The sequence below is a fragment of the Pundamilia nyererei genome, unplaced genomic scaffold, assembly GCF_000239375.1.
Source record: "Pundamilia nyererei isolate P.nyererei 1_Seehausen unplaced genomic scaffold, PunNye1.0 scaffold00143, whole genome shotgun sequence".
In the NCBI taxonomy this organism is placed as follows: domain Eukaryota; kingdom Metazoa; phylum Chordata; class Actinopteri; order Cichliformes; family Cichlidae; genus Pundamilia; species Pundamilia nyererei.
Window position 1 is genome coordinate 935,117 of NW_005187544.1, and position 16,148 is coordinate 951,264.

Consider the following 16,148-nt stretch of genomic DNA (forward strand, 5'->3'; position numbering starts at 1 on the left):
AAAAAAAAAAAAAGACAGACTTTCGACTATATATCCTTGGGATCAGTGAAACTGTGGGGGCTAAATCAACAATAGTTTTTATTGTTTTTGCTCACACTTGTAGGCTTTCAAGAGCTTGTCGTCCTTGCTTAAGATGCGTGTAGCCAAAGAACAAGGATCAGCCAAAGACCAAATTCTTGTCTTTTTCCACTCTACTCACGCAGTGCTTCTGTGCTTGAACCAAACCAGGAGTGAAAATTAAAAATTAATATAAAAGTGAGAGCCACATTTTCTTGCTGTTTGTGTTAGTGCAAAACTCTCTTTAGGAGTTAAAAAGCTACTGCTGGGAATCACTGAAGAGATGCAGTTTCAGTTTTGCACCTCTAAGATGAGGACACAGATATTTTTATGGCTGGTCTTATTGCATATGCAATTCTCACATTATTCTTGTTGACACAAAATTAACTCAGAATTCAGATTTTTATCTCAGAATTCTCACCCAGTTCTAGACTTTACCTCAGGTAAAGGTAAACCTCATTTTCACTTTCTTGTTGGAATTACATCTCTTAGAATTCTAACTGTCTCATCGGAAGACTAACTTTTGCCTCAGAATTCTATCTTTTCAGAATTGTCATGTTATTCTTGGAATATTGACACAAAAAATTATCTTTTTTTCTCAGAATTCTTACCCGGATCTCAGAATCCTTGGATTATTGGCACAAAGAATTCTGACTTTTACCTCAAAGTTCTGATTTTTATATCAGATTACTCACTTTGTCCTCAGAATTCTATTCTGGGCTTTTCCTCAGAATTTTCACTTCCTTCTCAGAATGCTGCCTCTTAGAATTCTGATTGTCTTATTAGAATACTAATTTTTGTCTGAAAATTCTCATGTTATATTTGGAGTAATAATACACAGAATTCTCCCTGTTATGTCAAGATTCATATTTTCATCTCAGAAATCTCACCTGGTTCTTAAAATTCTGGACGTTCTTCGAATGATCACTTTCTTGTCAGGATGTTCCCTCTTAGAATTCTGACTGTCTCATCAGATTGTTTAGTTTCATCTCAAAATTACATGCATTACTGGTAATTTGATAAAACAGAGCAAACTGGACATGAAGCAGCAGAGGAAGAGGCAAGAATCCCAATGCAAGATGCAAGTCAGATGTGTGTTGCATTTGTCATTATAGGGAGTAGGAGGGTTTTTTTTTCTTTCTGTACAGTTAGCCAGTTGTTTAGTGATGACGAATGAACCTTGTGGCTGGGTCCAAACTACACTGGGTTCTTTAAGGCTGTTTTCTTTTCAACATGTTTTAATGCTTTTTATCTTGTTCTATTTAATCTGAACAAGCCCATAAAAATAGTCAGTAGTCACTGTCAGCCTCTCTGGGTTTTTATTACCACTATTCATCTGCAGCACGTTTTAAAGCTCAATTTTAAACCTTAGGATGTAACTACATCCAAGTGGCTCAGCTTTTGGCAGCCACCAAATACTTGATCAGGTCAGAAAATAATCACTCTGAGGCTAACAAAGATTTGAATGGGTACATGAAGTGGAGAATCAGGAATTTTTCATAGCAAGTAATCCAAACCATTGCAACAGTATATTAATAACTAACCTCATATTGTGGATGAATTACCCCTCTACAAACTTCTAACTCTGTTAAACTTCATAAACCCTGTTGTCATGGATGTCTGGATGCTAAACTGTATTGTTACACCTGATAGAGCAGCCACACTGATCATTTTATTCAAGATGAAAGAATTTAGACAGTTTTTAACTCTCTGTAATGCTGCAGTGTTTGTTTGACTTGACCTGAAGAGGAGTTTGGACGTGGAAACGGCTGACGACATCAGATCAGACATCAATCTGACATGGCATTGGGGGGGCAGTGCAGACGTTTATGTATGTGCAATGGCAACTTAATTAATACATGTATGGGTCAGGACCTCACTGTAAATAATCTCCCTCTACACATCAGGTAAACTATTACATGTAGATTTCAGGTTTTTAGGGTGGCATAGTTTGCAATCCAACCTCTGGATAAATCGTGTGCTCTGAGAATAACTGTTTCAGCCTACAAGGACACAGTCCTTGTCAAATTCTTTGATCGAGACGATATCAACTTCCTCTTACTTGCTCTAATTATCCACTGCCCTGTATCTGGAGAGAACTACAACCTGTGCTTATGAACCCTCGTTAGGGTCTGGTCCTTTTTAGACCTGCTAATTTTGTTGTAGAATGCTAGTCATTATTGACGTTAAGCCCAATCAACACCCATGCAGAGAAAATTTCCAAACAATAAATCAATCAAGTCTTGATAAAATTATTGAGAATCTAAGCTCTGCCACCTGCTGCTTGGATAGCTTACCAACAGGTTTTCTTAAAAAGGTCCTCCCAGCCATCAGGGAGGATCTGATCCAAATAACGCATCCCTCCTATCAGGTGTTTTTCCCAAAGCCTTAAAACAGCAGTTATCAAACCAATATTAAAGAAGAAGAACCTAGACAGTACGCTAATGCAAAACTACAGACCAATTTCCAATCTCCCATTTATCTGTAAAATTATTGAAAAAGCTGTTTTCCAGCAGTTAAACAGCTTTCTCACAATGAACAACCGCTTTGATATTTATCAATCTGGTTTTTGTAGGCACCACGACACCGAGACAGCCCTTGTCAAAGTGTTCAATGACATCCGTATAAATACTGACCGTGGTAAATCCACAGTATTGGTACTATTGGACCTTAGTGCGACGTTTGACACTGTTGATCGTGATATATTACTGGAACGTCGAGAGAACTGGGTCGGACTCTCTGGTACGGCACTCGGTTGGTTCAAATCCTACCTTAAGAACAGGAACTTCTATGTGTCAATTAGCCAATTCTCATCACAAAATATAGAAATCGCATGCGGGGTCCCCCAGGGCTCCATCCTAGGGCCCCTCTTATTTAGCATTAACATGCTACCATTAAGCCAGATTATAACCACCAATAATACTAACTACCACAATTATGCAGATAATACTCAATTTTATATCTCAATGTCACCAGGTGATGTTGAACCTATCCAAACTCTTAATAAATGCATGGAGCAAATTAACAACTGGATGTCTCATAATTTTCTTCAACTGAACAAAAACAAAGCTGAAGTACTTATCTTTGGACCCAAAAAAGATCGACTAAATATCAGTAATCAGCTTAAACTGGTCCAACTAGAGACTGCTGACTGGGCCAGAAATCTAGGTGTAATAATGGATCCAGACTTGAACCTCCAGGGCCACATAAAAGTAATAACAAAGCCAGCCTTTTATCACCTGAGGAACATTTCTAGGATTAAAGGACTGACCTAGAAAATCTCATCTGTGTATTTATCTGCAGTCGCCTTGATTACTGTAACAGTATCTTCACAGGTTTACCTAAAAAAATCAATCAGACAACTGCAGCTGATCCAGAATGCTGCTGCTCGTGTTCTCACTAGAACCAAGAAAATAGAAAATAGAGCACATTACCCCAGTTCTAAAGTCATTACTGGTCAGGTCCTCCAGCTCTAGTTTACTGACTGTCCCTAGAACCAGAACTAAACATGGAGAAGCAGCTTTTAGTTTCTATGCTCCTCACATCTGGAACACATTATCGGGAGAATGCAAAGCTGCAGAGACACTGAAGTCTTTTAAGTCTAAAATTAAAACTTACTTATTTAGACTTGCTTATGAGTAACTGATCTTATTATGGCTTTTTACTTGCTTGTTGATTATTGTTTTATTGTAAATGCTTTCTTGTAAATGTTTTTTTGTATTTTAACCTTTAAAGTGATGTATGTTCTTTTTTCTGTGTTTTAATTTTAATCATGTAAAGCACGTTGAATTGCCTTGTGCTGAAAGTGTGCTATACAAATAAAATTGCCTTGCCTTCATGATTTAGCTGTGTCTTTGTTTATTAATGAACACATTGTTAATAATTGACCTCCAGAACTTTCTATTTCTGCCTGCATATTTTTGTGATACTTATCCCCGTCAAGTATACTTGGATCCAACGGATTTTAAAAATGGTCCCTGATTGGAGTCAGCGCTAGCCACTTGGATAGAAGTTAATTGTCTTTTAAATTAAAGGTATTTTTCCCTCTAGATGTAACTGATAATGTATTTGTATGAGAACGCAATGTTTAGGAGGCAGCGCTAGCATGCTGACATGCAGATGCATATTCATGTTTCTCCCACTGAACAGCAAAGTGTGACTTTCTTGCTTGTTGCTGGCCTCTTGGACTCTGCTCTGATCTACTTTGTGCCTTTGGCAAAGAGTTGAACATAGTACAGTAACGTGCTTATCTGGCTGTGACATGGGTTTTCCATATCTGGCCAGCCAGGAATCTACATGGACATGACTGGCTGTGTCTTTGGTGTGTACAGTCTCTCTGGGCTGCACCTTAACTCCTGTTCCTCACTGACACTTAAAGAGGCCATCTGTAAGATTTAGCCAAGCTGGGGGAGGACCCGCCAGGCTCCTGATTAAAGCGATGAGCTGTAAAATTGAAAGGGAAGGGGGGTTGACAGCTGGCTCCTGCCTGCTACACTGAGCTTCATCTTGTCTGCTGGGAGACGAACCTTCCTGGTCTACCTGCTCCCCCTGTCACTGTAAATGGGTTTGTTTATGTCTACATTGTCAAGACTGCTATATGGTAGACTGCTAGAATTCCTCGCTTCAGTTCTGCTCCTTGCATACTATTGATCCATCATAATTAGTCGACTGTCGAGTCGTTATAACACTGACAGCTTTTATTGTTTGGATACTCTTTATAATTGTGGTTTTCACTGTCATTTTAAGTGAGAGACGTTTGCTAAAATCTTTGGACTGTGTGTGTGGGAAGGGTACGTCAAACCTGTAAATGTGAAAGTTAGCATTTTGTGGTTCAGTCTTTACACAGGCGTCTCTACATGTAAGCAGCTGGGATTTAAAGCAAATTATAAAATTGTTATAATTCAATGTTTAATATGCATTTAAATGTTGAATATTTGCAAATGTAAACTATATTTAATTCATTTAAATTTTAAAAGCATTGTATTGCAGAAATGCTGAATGCAAATTATACCTTTTCAGCCTTTAAAGCGTCAGTGTGTCATGAAAATCTATTGAAACTGTAAACCAGGATTTGAAAGCAAATGTGGTGATGGCAGTTTTTAACTGCTGTCAACTGTGTGCTCAGTGGAAATGGATGAGTGAAGACTTGGTATGATAATGTGATGACTGAGATGGCAATTTGCAAAGCAGGCCTACTCATATGAGCAAAGTGTCACAAAGCTAATAGAAGTCAGAATATCTTTTCTTCCTGAATGACAAAATCTTATCTACCGCTATCTATTTGCATTAGATCATTAAACTTGTTTTGTAATGTAGCTGGCCTTTTCCCTTAAAAATAAATTCAGTCTACAAAAAATACAAAACAAAAAAGATGTTGAATGGTTGTCATCCCCTCATTTAATTTGAGAAAATTTCAAGAATCAAACTGATCTTTAGCTACAAACGAGCTAAAATGAAAAAATGCTAAATACTTAATAATTAATAGTGTTGATATCCAGAGCAGTTTTCCTGCTACACTGGACGGAGCACGCTAAGTATACTGTCTCATAAATTATTTTATTAACATATTTTTAAAGTGCATAGAAATTTTATGTTGAGAAAAATCTTTTTAAATTTGAGAAAAACACAGCTTAGGTTATGTTTTTGTGAAAAGTAACTTGTGTTTAAAAAGTCTGTGAAGATCTTTCTTGACATGTCAAAATACAGTAATATTTGATTACGTAGCATCCTAACTTTTAGGGAAAACTTTAGCTAAAAAGCTAAAGAGAAGAAAGAGACCAGGCCTCCAACCTGACAGATGAAAGTCAAAAGACTGTCAGGTAAGAAAGTAAGTAATGAAGACTGGAGATTAAGAGAACAAGCTAAAAGAGTTGAAGCAAAATGTCATAACAACTTACATTTCATGATTTCATGATTATTGTAGCTGTAGCTACCGAATATGTGTTCCATGCCATGCCTGCTATATTAAAGCTAAAACTGTGCCTGCTGCTTAACATGCAAGCTGAAGCATGTCCACTGTTACTGCTTTGGAGAAAGTGTTCATCACTGAAGATAAACTACTGTTAACTCTCATTCTCATTTGCAGTCAAACTCATTTGCACAAGAAAAAGTGTCTGCTTTGGTTTGTTTGCTGTTTGTATTGAGTGGCACTCATTACGACAATTTGCTGGTATTGATCATAGCTATGAGGAGCGCGAATGTGACTTACTACAGCTGCTTTCTTTATGAGTTAGGATTTTACTTGTCTGTCAAGTGAAGGAAAGAAAAACATGAAATCTAACGGTATCTTCACATCTTAAAAACAGTGCAGTCTGCATAAATTTGAAATGGTGATCTAATGACTGAATCTGTTCAGGGAGCCTGCATATCGAACTGGAGGGGTGCGGGTAGCTCTCTCTTAACAGGGCTGTGATGGTGAGGAGGCTAAGTGCGAGTTCAGGGAGGCCACTGTCACCCTGGGGAGGTTTAAAAGCCATGTGCTGAGACAACCATGCGCTCCTCCCCACTGGGCTGTCTGTCAGCTGACTACAACTGGGAATGTGGAACCATGGCAATCTCACATTCAGATTTATCACTGTGATTATCTTCTTTTTGGGTTTCTTACCTGTATTCAGATATACTAAGCAAAATATTACAGCCAGCCCTGCCTAATGTGGTGTTGGTCCTCGGTATTATGTCCGTAAAAAGCATCAAAACACAGATATCTGATGCCAAAGTAAAGTAAAGCTGCTTTCGGCTGCTCCTTCATTCACGAGTCATGACATCACCATTCCACTACGCTCTGAAGCCGCACCAAAGACCAGTCAGGGAGTCCTTTGAGAAGTCCTTTAAGTTAAGGTAATATATGGGCTTGTTTTAGCTTGAGAGGTCAGTGAAGCTGGCCACTAAGGGATTTAGCTATTGTTTTGACTTGCAATGTTGGCCTTGAAATGATGAAAGGACACATTTTTTACTAACAGAATATTGAACGTGCCCATTGGAGCAGAGGAATATAATATGTGATACTTAATTCACAATTTTAATGCTCCGTTTTTAAACAACACAGCTTAACTATTTTACCACCAAGATAGATTTACATAGCTAGTAATTAACTTTAAGGCAGTGCATCCTAATGCCACACCAGGAGAGTTTCAAAGCTGACTTTTAAGGGAGATAACAATGAAAAGCATGTGACTGAAATGTGAACATATCAGCAGGCACATTGAGAATATGCCTAGTATTAGTTCAGGGAGACCAGAAATTTAAGAAATTCTCAGAACCAACCCTTCTACACATCCCGATAGCAGATAGGACTAGGTGTTGAAGCTGTTTTAGTGTGCCTCAGATATTGTATTTCTACAAGCTGCTTTGCAACCCACCCCTTCTTGCTGTTGTTACTGTGTTGCTGCTGCTTCATGTTTTGTTCTAAAAAGAAAGGGGGTCTGTCATTTATCTTTGGTGGCACAAAGCTGTGCCACTAAAGGCAGGGCAGCTGTGGCTACAACTGTAGCTGCCTTCACCAGTGTATGAATGTGAGAGTGAATGAATAGTGGAATTGTAAAGCGCTTTGAGGGGTCCCGAAAAAGCGCTATATAAATGCAATCCATTATTATTATTATTATTATTAAAGGTGAATGACTGCAGACAGAATATGAATCTTCTTTTGACTATAGTGAACCTCATTAGACATATATATTTAGGTTTATTTCTATAAACAACAAATACAAAAACTACAAGCAAGGACAAAGCCAGATGCTGCACACTAAGATGTGAACACACAACAGCTTTCTTAAAACTTGACACTGTTTGCTTTTCCAGGTGGAATTCAGTGTCTAAAGTGTGAAGACCAGTGTGCCTGACTCTGCCAAATAAAAATGATTTGGATCCTGGCAGTGTCCCATTTTGATGTTTTTGATTTTTATTACAGGTTCAGACTTGCTAATTCTACAATAAGCTATAGCTGCTAGTAGCTTAGTGTCTCTAAACCCAGTGTTGTTTAGAGTTCCAATAATTTTACATACAATAAAATGTACTGCTGCTTAAAACAGTATAAAGCTGCAAATAACTCAGTGTTTGAAATCTACCAACAATGTTAATGTGTTAATGATAAAACAGAGAGTTCAGTCCTTTTTGCAAATGCAGCATTTAAAATGTTGGTAGGTCAGTGACTATATCCCCACGCTAACAGTGCTAATATGTGAAATCCTTGATGTACGATAGCTATAAGAGTCTATTGAAGAGTTTAAGGCGTGCTGACATGTTCTTGACTTTTTTGTAACTGATCATGTTTTTGCACTTAGGTTTTCTCCCCTTCGGTACAGCTGTTATTTAGGGATAAAATAGACTATGATTTAAACTTACATGAATAAGTTTAAATCACAATTACTATGAGACCGAGATTAGAAATTATTATAGTTATATTTATTCAAACTATGAACTTGTAGGGAAGAGCGCTACCCGAATGCAAGTGGATATGCCAAGGGAAAATCTTGATCTTTGCTGGTTCTCCTTTATCTTTCTGTCTTTAAGGGAACATAAAGTTCTTTTATATCACAGACGCACACACACATCTATGCAAAGTTTGCTGTCTAAGCATGCGTATGAATCTGTGGATGAAGCCTGCTGGCATCAACAGATTTTTTATTTATTTTTTGCCAGACAGAACTGCCAAAGCAGTTTCAGAGATATTTCAAAGTGTAAAGGTGTTACTTTGTGTTTCGCCATGTGTGATTAGCTCACTTAATATGTTGCTTGCGCTTTTGCCAAGTGTGCACGGAGGAGGCAGACAGCACATCGCATGTGAAAAGAGTTGATACAAGCTCATGATTTCTTTCCATTTCATTTTATTCCTTCAGATGTTGGGAGAGCAGTTCACGCCCCAGCACACATCACAGAAAAAGTGGTACAGCTGTTCAGGAGTAAAAGTGAGTTTACCTTCTTGGCCTCCATCCAGCAGAAGTCCTCCACGTCAGGAGTCATATTCTCCATCCACGAGTCAGAACACAGGTAATCCAGCTGTAATCCTCTTCATTTTGGCCCATGGCTGCTTTTCTGTATAACTTTTCTTCCATGGAGTACAGAGCGTGCTCGTTTTAAATTAAACCTAGACTGGATTTATCATCTTACTCTTAGCTGTTTGCAGAAGGCTGTTGATGAGTAAATTAAAGAGCAGTGTACTATTACAGCATTACCAGTGTAAGCCAGAGCATGATGGCAGGCCAGTCACTGGAATAATAGAGCCCTTCAACCAGTACACTATGGGCAGAAAGATAACGTTCCGTGTTCAGTGTTCATAAGATCACTGTGAGGTATAAAGAAATAGAAAAATCCCAAAAAAATCCCCAAACCCCTTCTTTCACACAATGCTGTATAAACAACCATATACAAACATGGAACATATGGCCTTGTAATTGAGCTGCTGTGAACTACCAGTATGGGAAAAAGCTGATTGTTTTTCTTGACAAAATGTGGGAATATTTCTAATGGCTTCTTAGTTGTTAATGAATTCCTGGCAGTGGATTGTAAGGTTTGTCCCTGAAGCCGATGTAAGATATCAGTGAGTGGCAGCAGTGAGATCACCCTGTGGCCCCCAGAGAAGCTATGAGTTGTTTGTAAAGGGCAGGCGACAATGATTTTCCTCCTGTGCTCTAAAGGTAAAAGCCTTAAAGTTCTGTAAAACATGTCGTCCAAGTGAGCATGTGAGGTAGAAATTATCATTTCTTGCTGAGGATCAATACGAGGGCAAAATTGCACACAATGGGAGAGTGAAGTTGAGCTGGTCCTCTAAAGCAAGGGAAACAAGACATACAGTTGCTGAAAAGTTTTAATAGATGTACAGTGCTATGCAAAGGTCTTGAGCCGTGTCCCGTTTCTTTATATTTTGCTAGGAAAATTGACTGGTACTTATAAAGTGGCTTTCTTTTTAGTTTTAAGCTCTAGTGAAAGTCTCATTTACCCAGTTCTAATCTTTTCAAAAAAGCAGTGTATGTGTGATCCTCAAGATATTTGGTAAAAAAAACTTAGGATCAGTATCTTGCCTAGAGAAATTATGACATGAGCTGGGGATTCATCCTGCAACTGGTAGACGACCCACTCTTCCAGATGATCCACAGCTGTCCCACATTGATGTAGTGATTTTTGTAAAAATATGCATAAACATACATGAAAATACAGTATACAGGGGAAAACAGAAGTTGTACAGTCCTAACACCTTTATTCTTTCACACTGCCTGCACTCTCTTTGGTTGAGCTTTACTTTAATTTCCTTAAATAGGAATTGTCTGGAATAGTTCTCCAGGCTTCTTGAAGGATATTTAAAGTTCTTCTTTGGATGTTGTCTGCCTTTTGTTCTTTTCTGTCTTAGTATCCCCCAGTATCCCACACTGCTTCAATAATTGTGAGGTCCAAGCATTTAAGTTCTATTTTTAATGGTTACAACATTAAATGTTTCATTCATGTTAACCCAAGATATTGCATCCATTCAATGAATTCCTTTCCATATAGGCAACATGATCTTAAATTGGCTGATGAGATAAGCTTTGGTTTAAAGTTTTTATGCATGGAAGTAAAGAATGAGTTCTTCAGGACATCTTTTTTGAGTACTCAGCCTAAGTATATTGCAGTGTATGTCAGTGCCCGTGTACTTATTTCTTCAAGCACGTAGTACTGTATATGATCCACACCTGAAGAGAAATGCGCTGCCCCCTACTGTGCTTTAAAGGTGACCCTTAGAGTTCCTTTTTAGTCCCTCTTCTTCTCTCTCTCTCTTACTTTTTTTCTCACATTACCTTCAGGCATAATTGCTGCACAGTGGGTTGGCCGAACAACAGCAAGCAAAGCTAAATGCGGCCAGATGACTGTACTGCCCTCCTCCTTCAGGCACAATGACATGCTCTATGCAACATATGTAGCCCTGAGGAGTGCTGGGACTAAGCAAATGTTGCATTAAAGGCCCTCAGCCACACTCAAACACACCCAATTAGATATACTAATTGCTAAGCCACTTATAGTGTATATTGCTCTAAAAATGTTCAGGATAGGGCTGTCCCACCAAGAACTAATGTTGTAACTGCATTTACACATATGTGTTGTTTTACCAGATTTAGAACAGTCTTCCAACCCAAACACTAAAGTACATAATTGATTATTGGCATCAAAAGTTGCCAGGTGGTCTGTATTCCCAAACCTCTATTTCAATACTAGCTTTCACTGTTCCTTCCACATCCATTTCACCTTATTCATGACTTTTTTACTATTCCATGTCTTCTAGTGCTGTGTTTAAGGTTTAGTTGGATTTAGTCAAAACCTACTTTAAGTCAGATGTGTTTCATTGTGCATTACCTCTATGTCTTTGTCGGATTTTGAATTGTCTGTTCACAGTGAGATCCATGAACACACTTTATTACACAGTAACGAAGATACTGCTTCTGGACAGAAACAGATCAGGCAGGCATTATACAGATTTCTTAAAAATTTCAGTTCAGTTCAATTCAGTTTTATTTAGTGCCAAGTCATAACAGTAGTCGCTTAAAGTGTGTTATATTGAATAGCACCTTAAGTACAGTACCTGCAGTGTTAGAAAGAGCTCCAGCAGAACCAGGAAGGCTGCAGCTATCTGCCGGTTGGGAGTTAAGGGGAAAACAGATGAGAGAAGAGACCATAGGGAGACAGGACAAAACATGAACTATGGGAGAAATTTAATGCCACACAGTTCTAGTGTATAAACATGCGTGGAGTGAAAGGATGGGAGTGGAACAGAAGTGCTCAATGCATCATGGGAAGGCCCCCAGCAGCCTAAGCCTATAACAGTAAAACTAAGAGATGCTTAGGGGTCCCTTGATCCAGCCCTAACTATAAGCTTTATCAAAAAAGGAGGTTTTGAGCCTAATATTAAAAGTAGAGAGGGTGTATTTTTCCTGAATCCAATCTGGGAGCTGGTTCCACAGAAGAGGTGCCTCCCATTCTACTTTTAAATACCCTAGGAACCTCAAGTAAGCCTGAAGTCTGAGAACAAAGAGCTCTACTAGGATGATATCGTTAGCTTCATAGCATAAGTGCCTAAGTCATTTTTTTGTGATGACATAGGCAGACGGACAGGATGATGCAGCAGTGGTAGGGGAGTAAAGTTAGGCAAAAATCTCAATTTGACCAAAAAATGACTTAGGCACTTATGCTATGAAGCTAACGATATGATACTATCGTGTCTGTAAAATAAGATGGGTCCTGATTACTTAAGACCTTGTATGTTAGAAAAAGGATTTATATTTGATTCTGGATGAAATAGGGAACCAATGAAGAGAGAGGCCAATATGGGAGAGTTAAGCTCTGTTTCTAGTCCCTGTCAGCATTCTGAATGCAGCATATTACACTGTTCCAAAAAATAGTAATGTTAAAGTATCTCACTGTATATTTTACAGTTTTGTACTGTCTTTCTAGAATATCATTAAATGTACATAAGTAGACTGTGATTTTACATGTCAAAGGTAAGATAACATAACATCATTGTAAATATAGTAAAACACAATTTACTTGTTTTTTAAATATATTTTTTTGTACATATGCATATTTAAATTGTAAAAATACATTCAGAAATGTATCATAATTTCACGAATATTTGTCTATTATGTGAGAGAATGATCTGTTAAATTCAAATGTAACACTAAGGAAAAATATATAAAATGGTCGAAAATTAATGAGGATAATCAATAATTAAAGGAGTATTTGAATTATAATTTTGTTGAAAATTTCATGTCATCTAGGTCTGATTCAATAATTCAGAGGTAAGAAGTGAAAATATAATTAATAGGAATAAAAACAAAAAAATATATATAAAACATTGCACAGCCACGCTGTGCTAATTATATATTGTAAAAAATAAATGTAGAGGTAGGAATTGCAAGTAATATAAATCTCAAAGTATTCACAACATTCCTGAACAGAAATAGGCCTCTGCACCTGGGGTGAGGGTGTGGCCATGAAAACAATGTGACATGCCATTGGATGTTGGGACACATAATAACATGACGCTAAGCATCCGCCAATGAATGTGAACTAACAACCACAAGGTCACGGGTATGGCTGGACTGTAGGAAAAAATCCTAATATAAAAGTATATTATGTAAATAGACTGTGATTTCACATTTCAAATGTAAATTAACGTTAAATCACTGCAATGTAATAAAACATAATTGTCATGATTATTAAATGTACATATGCATATTTAGATTGTTAAAATACATTCACAAATGTATCATGATTTCACAAATACCTGTCTGTTATTTGAAAGATTGAACTGTTGAATTCAAATGTAATGCTATGGAAAAGTATATAACATGATTCATATAAGCTTGTGTTACATCACATAAGTATTATTATCATTGCAATTTAGGGCGATCGTGGCTCAAGAGTTGGCAGTTTGCCTTGTGATCAGAAGATTGCCGTTCGAGCCCCGGCTCGGACACTCTCGGTATTGTGTCCGTGGTTAAGACTCTTCGCCTACTGGTGATGGCCAGAGGGGCCGATGGTGCGATACGCAGCCTCGCCTCTGTCAGTCTGTCCCAGGGCATGCAATCCATTATTATTTAAACCAACTGTTAACTGTATATTTCTGTACATTTACGTATTGTGATTCATATTGCCACATTCATTGACCTTGTTTATAGGTAATTTCATTGTTTGATCACGTTAAAATGTTCCTAATTTAATGTCTAAAAGCACTTGGAAAAGGCAGAATCCCATGTAAAATTAGCGCAACAAACTCTATTTTCATTACTGAAAATGACTGTATTTTCATGAGAAAGTTATTTTCTGTTATTTTACGGTAGTATTTTGGCGCCCAAGCTGCCGGAATATTACTGTTTTTTTAAGATTTGTTTTTTTTTCCTATTTATAGATAATTTCATTGTTTAATCACATTAACATGTTCCTAATTTAATGTTTAAAATCACTTGAAAGGGCAAGATCCCATCTAAAATTAGCGCAACAAACTGTATTGTCATTACTGGAAATAACCGTATTTTTATGAGGGAGTTATTTTCTGTTATTTTACGGTAGTATTTTGGCGCCCCAGCTGCCGGAATATTACCGTTTTTTTTAAGATGTTTTTTGTAACAGTGTAGGTCAACTGAAGGCTTTTCAGAATACCTTACTGTGATTGTAGAGTGACTTTTCAGCATCCTAGAGAGATTTTGTAATTTTGGCAATTTTGCACAGATGAAAGAAAGCAGTCGTACATATTTGTTTCATTTGCATGTTGAAGGGCATATTCTGGTCAAAAATGACTCCAAGGAAGACGAGGTAATGCCATTCAGAGAAAGTGCCTGGTTAAACACAATGTTTCTGAGGTTTTTAGGGACTTAAAGTACAATAACTCCAGTTTTGTCCAAATTTAAAAGAAGAAAATTTAAGGCCATCCAGGGCTTTATGCCTTTAAAGCATGCCTATGTAGCTAGATAGTATTACCATACAGCTAACATTAGCAAGACTTTCATTCCTGTAATTTTGGATGAAACTCATTATGTAACATTCAGACATAGTATAATTATAAATGTTTCTTCACCACTACCACCAAACCGTTTAACTGACTTTCAGTCATTTTTCTTCATATATTGTGCATTGTGAGGTATTGCAAGAGAGAGATTTAGATGCAAATCTAGCCCAGCTAAGCCACAGCAGGATGAAGTTATTTTGAGACTAGTTGTTTTCGGAGAGAGACCGCCACACTGTGAGCGTAATTAAATTTGGTGAGATGGGCGCAGCCTTGACTGGCTTGGTGCAGACCTGTGCTCCATTGTGACTGAGGATTTGTTCTGAACCTCTGAATCCTCTCTGAAGGCCCTATTAGCCCTCCGCCGATGGCCATTCTTTCCCATTATAACACAAGTCTCCCATTCAGCCACCTAACACACAGCCACTGTAGCTCTACGGCTCAGCCAAATCCAATCAGACATTCCTTCTTTATCGCTCTGTCTTTCCTTCTTCATCTTTCTCCCTGCACAATCAAACGGTCCTGTCTTTCCTCCCTCCCACTGACTCTGCTAACTCTGCTTTCCTGATATGATAATATCCTTTCTCTCGCCCCTCCTCTCCTCCTTCGCTGTCCTCATCCTCAAAGGTAAAACGTCTTCTGAATGCAAGCATTTCTCGGTGCCCTGTGTTAAAGCAGAAAAAGTTGTTTTTTTTTTCTTGCACCCAGCACTGGGGAATGGGGAGAAAGGTTTATTGCTGCTCCACTAGACTGAATAGAACAAAAGAATCCCATTTCTGCCTAGACAGCAGTTTTCTGGGTACCAGTAACGCTCTTATTGTCAGCAAGTGGCAATAGCTCTGTGATGAAGTAACTCAAAGCCTGGTCTCTCCACTGCTCTTCCCACCAGTGCACTCAAAGATGCTCAGCCATTCTCCTGCAGCTGCTCTGTTCATCTGCTTGCCCTTTTGTCACTCTACAGGTCTGCCTCTCCCTCAGTGCCTCACTTCATAAGCACTCACAGGTTCTTCTCTTTGAAGAAACATGCTGGGGAAGAAGAGGGACTTGTTAAGCTTGGCTTCCTGGTAAAAGTTTATGAATGTTGGTGAGTGCAGGGAAGCTGGATGCAGAAAATGCCTGGCCCACTGCTGAATTCTATTTATATCAGCAGTTACTTGAACACGGGAGCGATAAATTGGCTCTCCACGATTTTTAGATGCTGACGTCTGTCAAACGTTTTAACAGAAGTCAGCATATTTATGGATATTTTAAAATTCCTTGCTTACAAAGTTCCTTTGCACAGGTGTAAAGGTGAACATTTCAGTCTCCCGTGCCTTAGTAAAAGTACAGGTCATGTGTAGAATAGAAAAACCCTGCCTAAACCCAAAGGCAATGGAAGATTTCTTTTATAAGACAGTTGTACCAATACCCACATTGACTGTTATCCACCTCATGACTTCAATCTCTATTATTGGAAGAAAAATGTTAATGTTGTTCATTTTGTTTTCGTACGTTGTGTTAAAATTAGTGCTGTCAAGAGATTAAAAAAAATAGAGATTAATTAATTATGATTTTTAATTAATTGATCTAATTAATCTCTTTTTTAATCTCACCTAAAAATAGCTGAGGAAAGCCCTCAACTTATTGT

At 38.0% G+C, this 16,148-nt stretch overlaps 1 protein-coding gene across 1 annotated transcript in view; it reads left to right on the forward strand.

Moving 5' to 3' along the window:
* Window positions 1-16,148, forward strand: part of LOC102194467 (protein kinase C-binding protein NELL1) — a 304,806-nt gene that overhangs the window by 30,713 nt on the left and 257,945 nt on the right. The window contains exon 3 of the mRNA XM_005744402.1: window positions 8,892-9,042. Coding sequence (XP_005744459.1) covers window positions 8,892-9,042 — 151 coding nt within the window. The remainder of the gene's footprint in view (window positions 1-8,891; window positions 9,043-16,148) is intronic.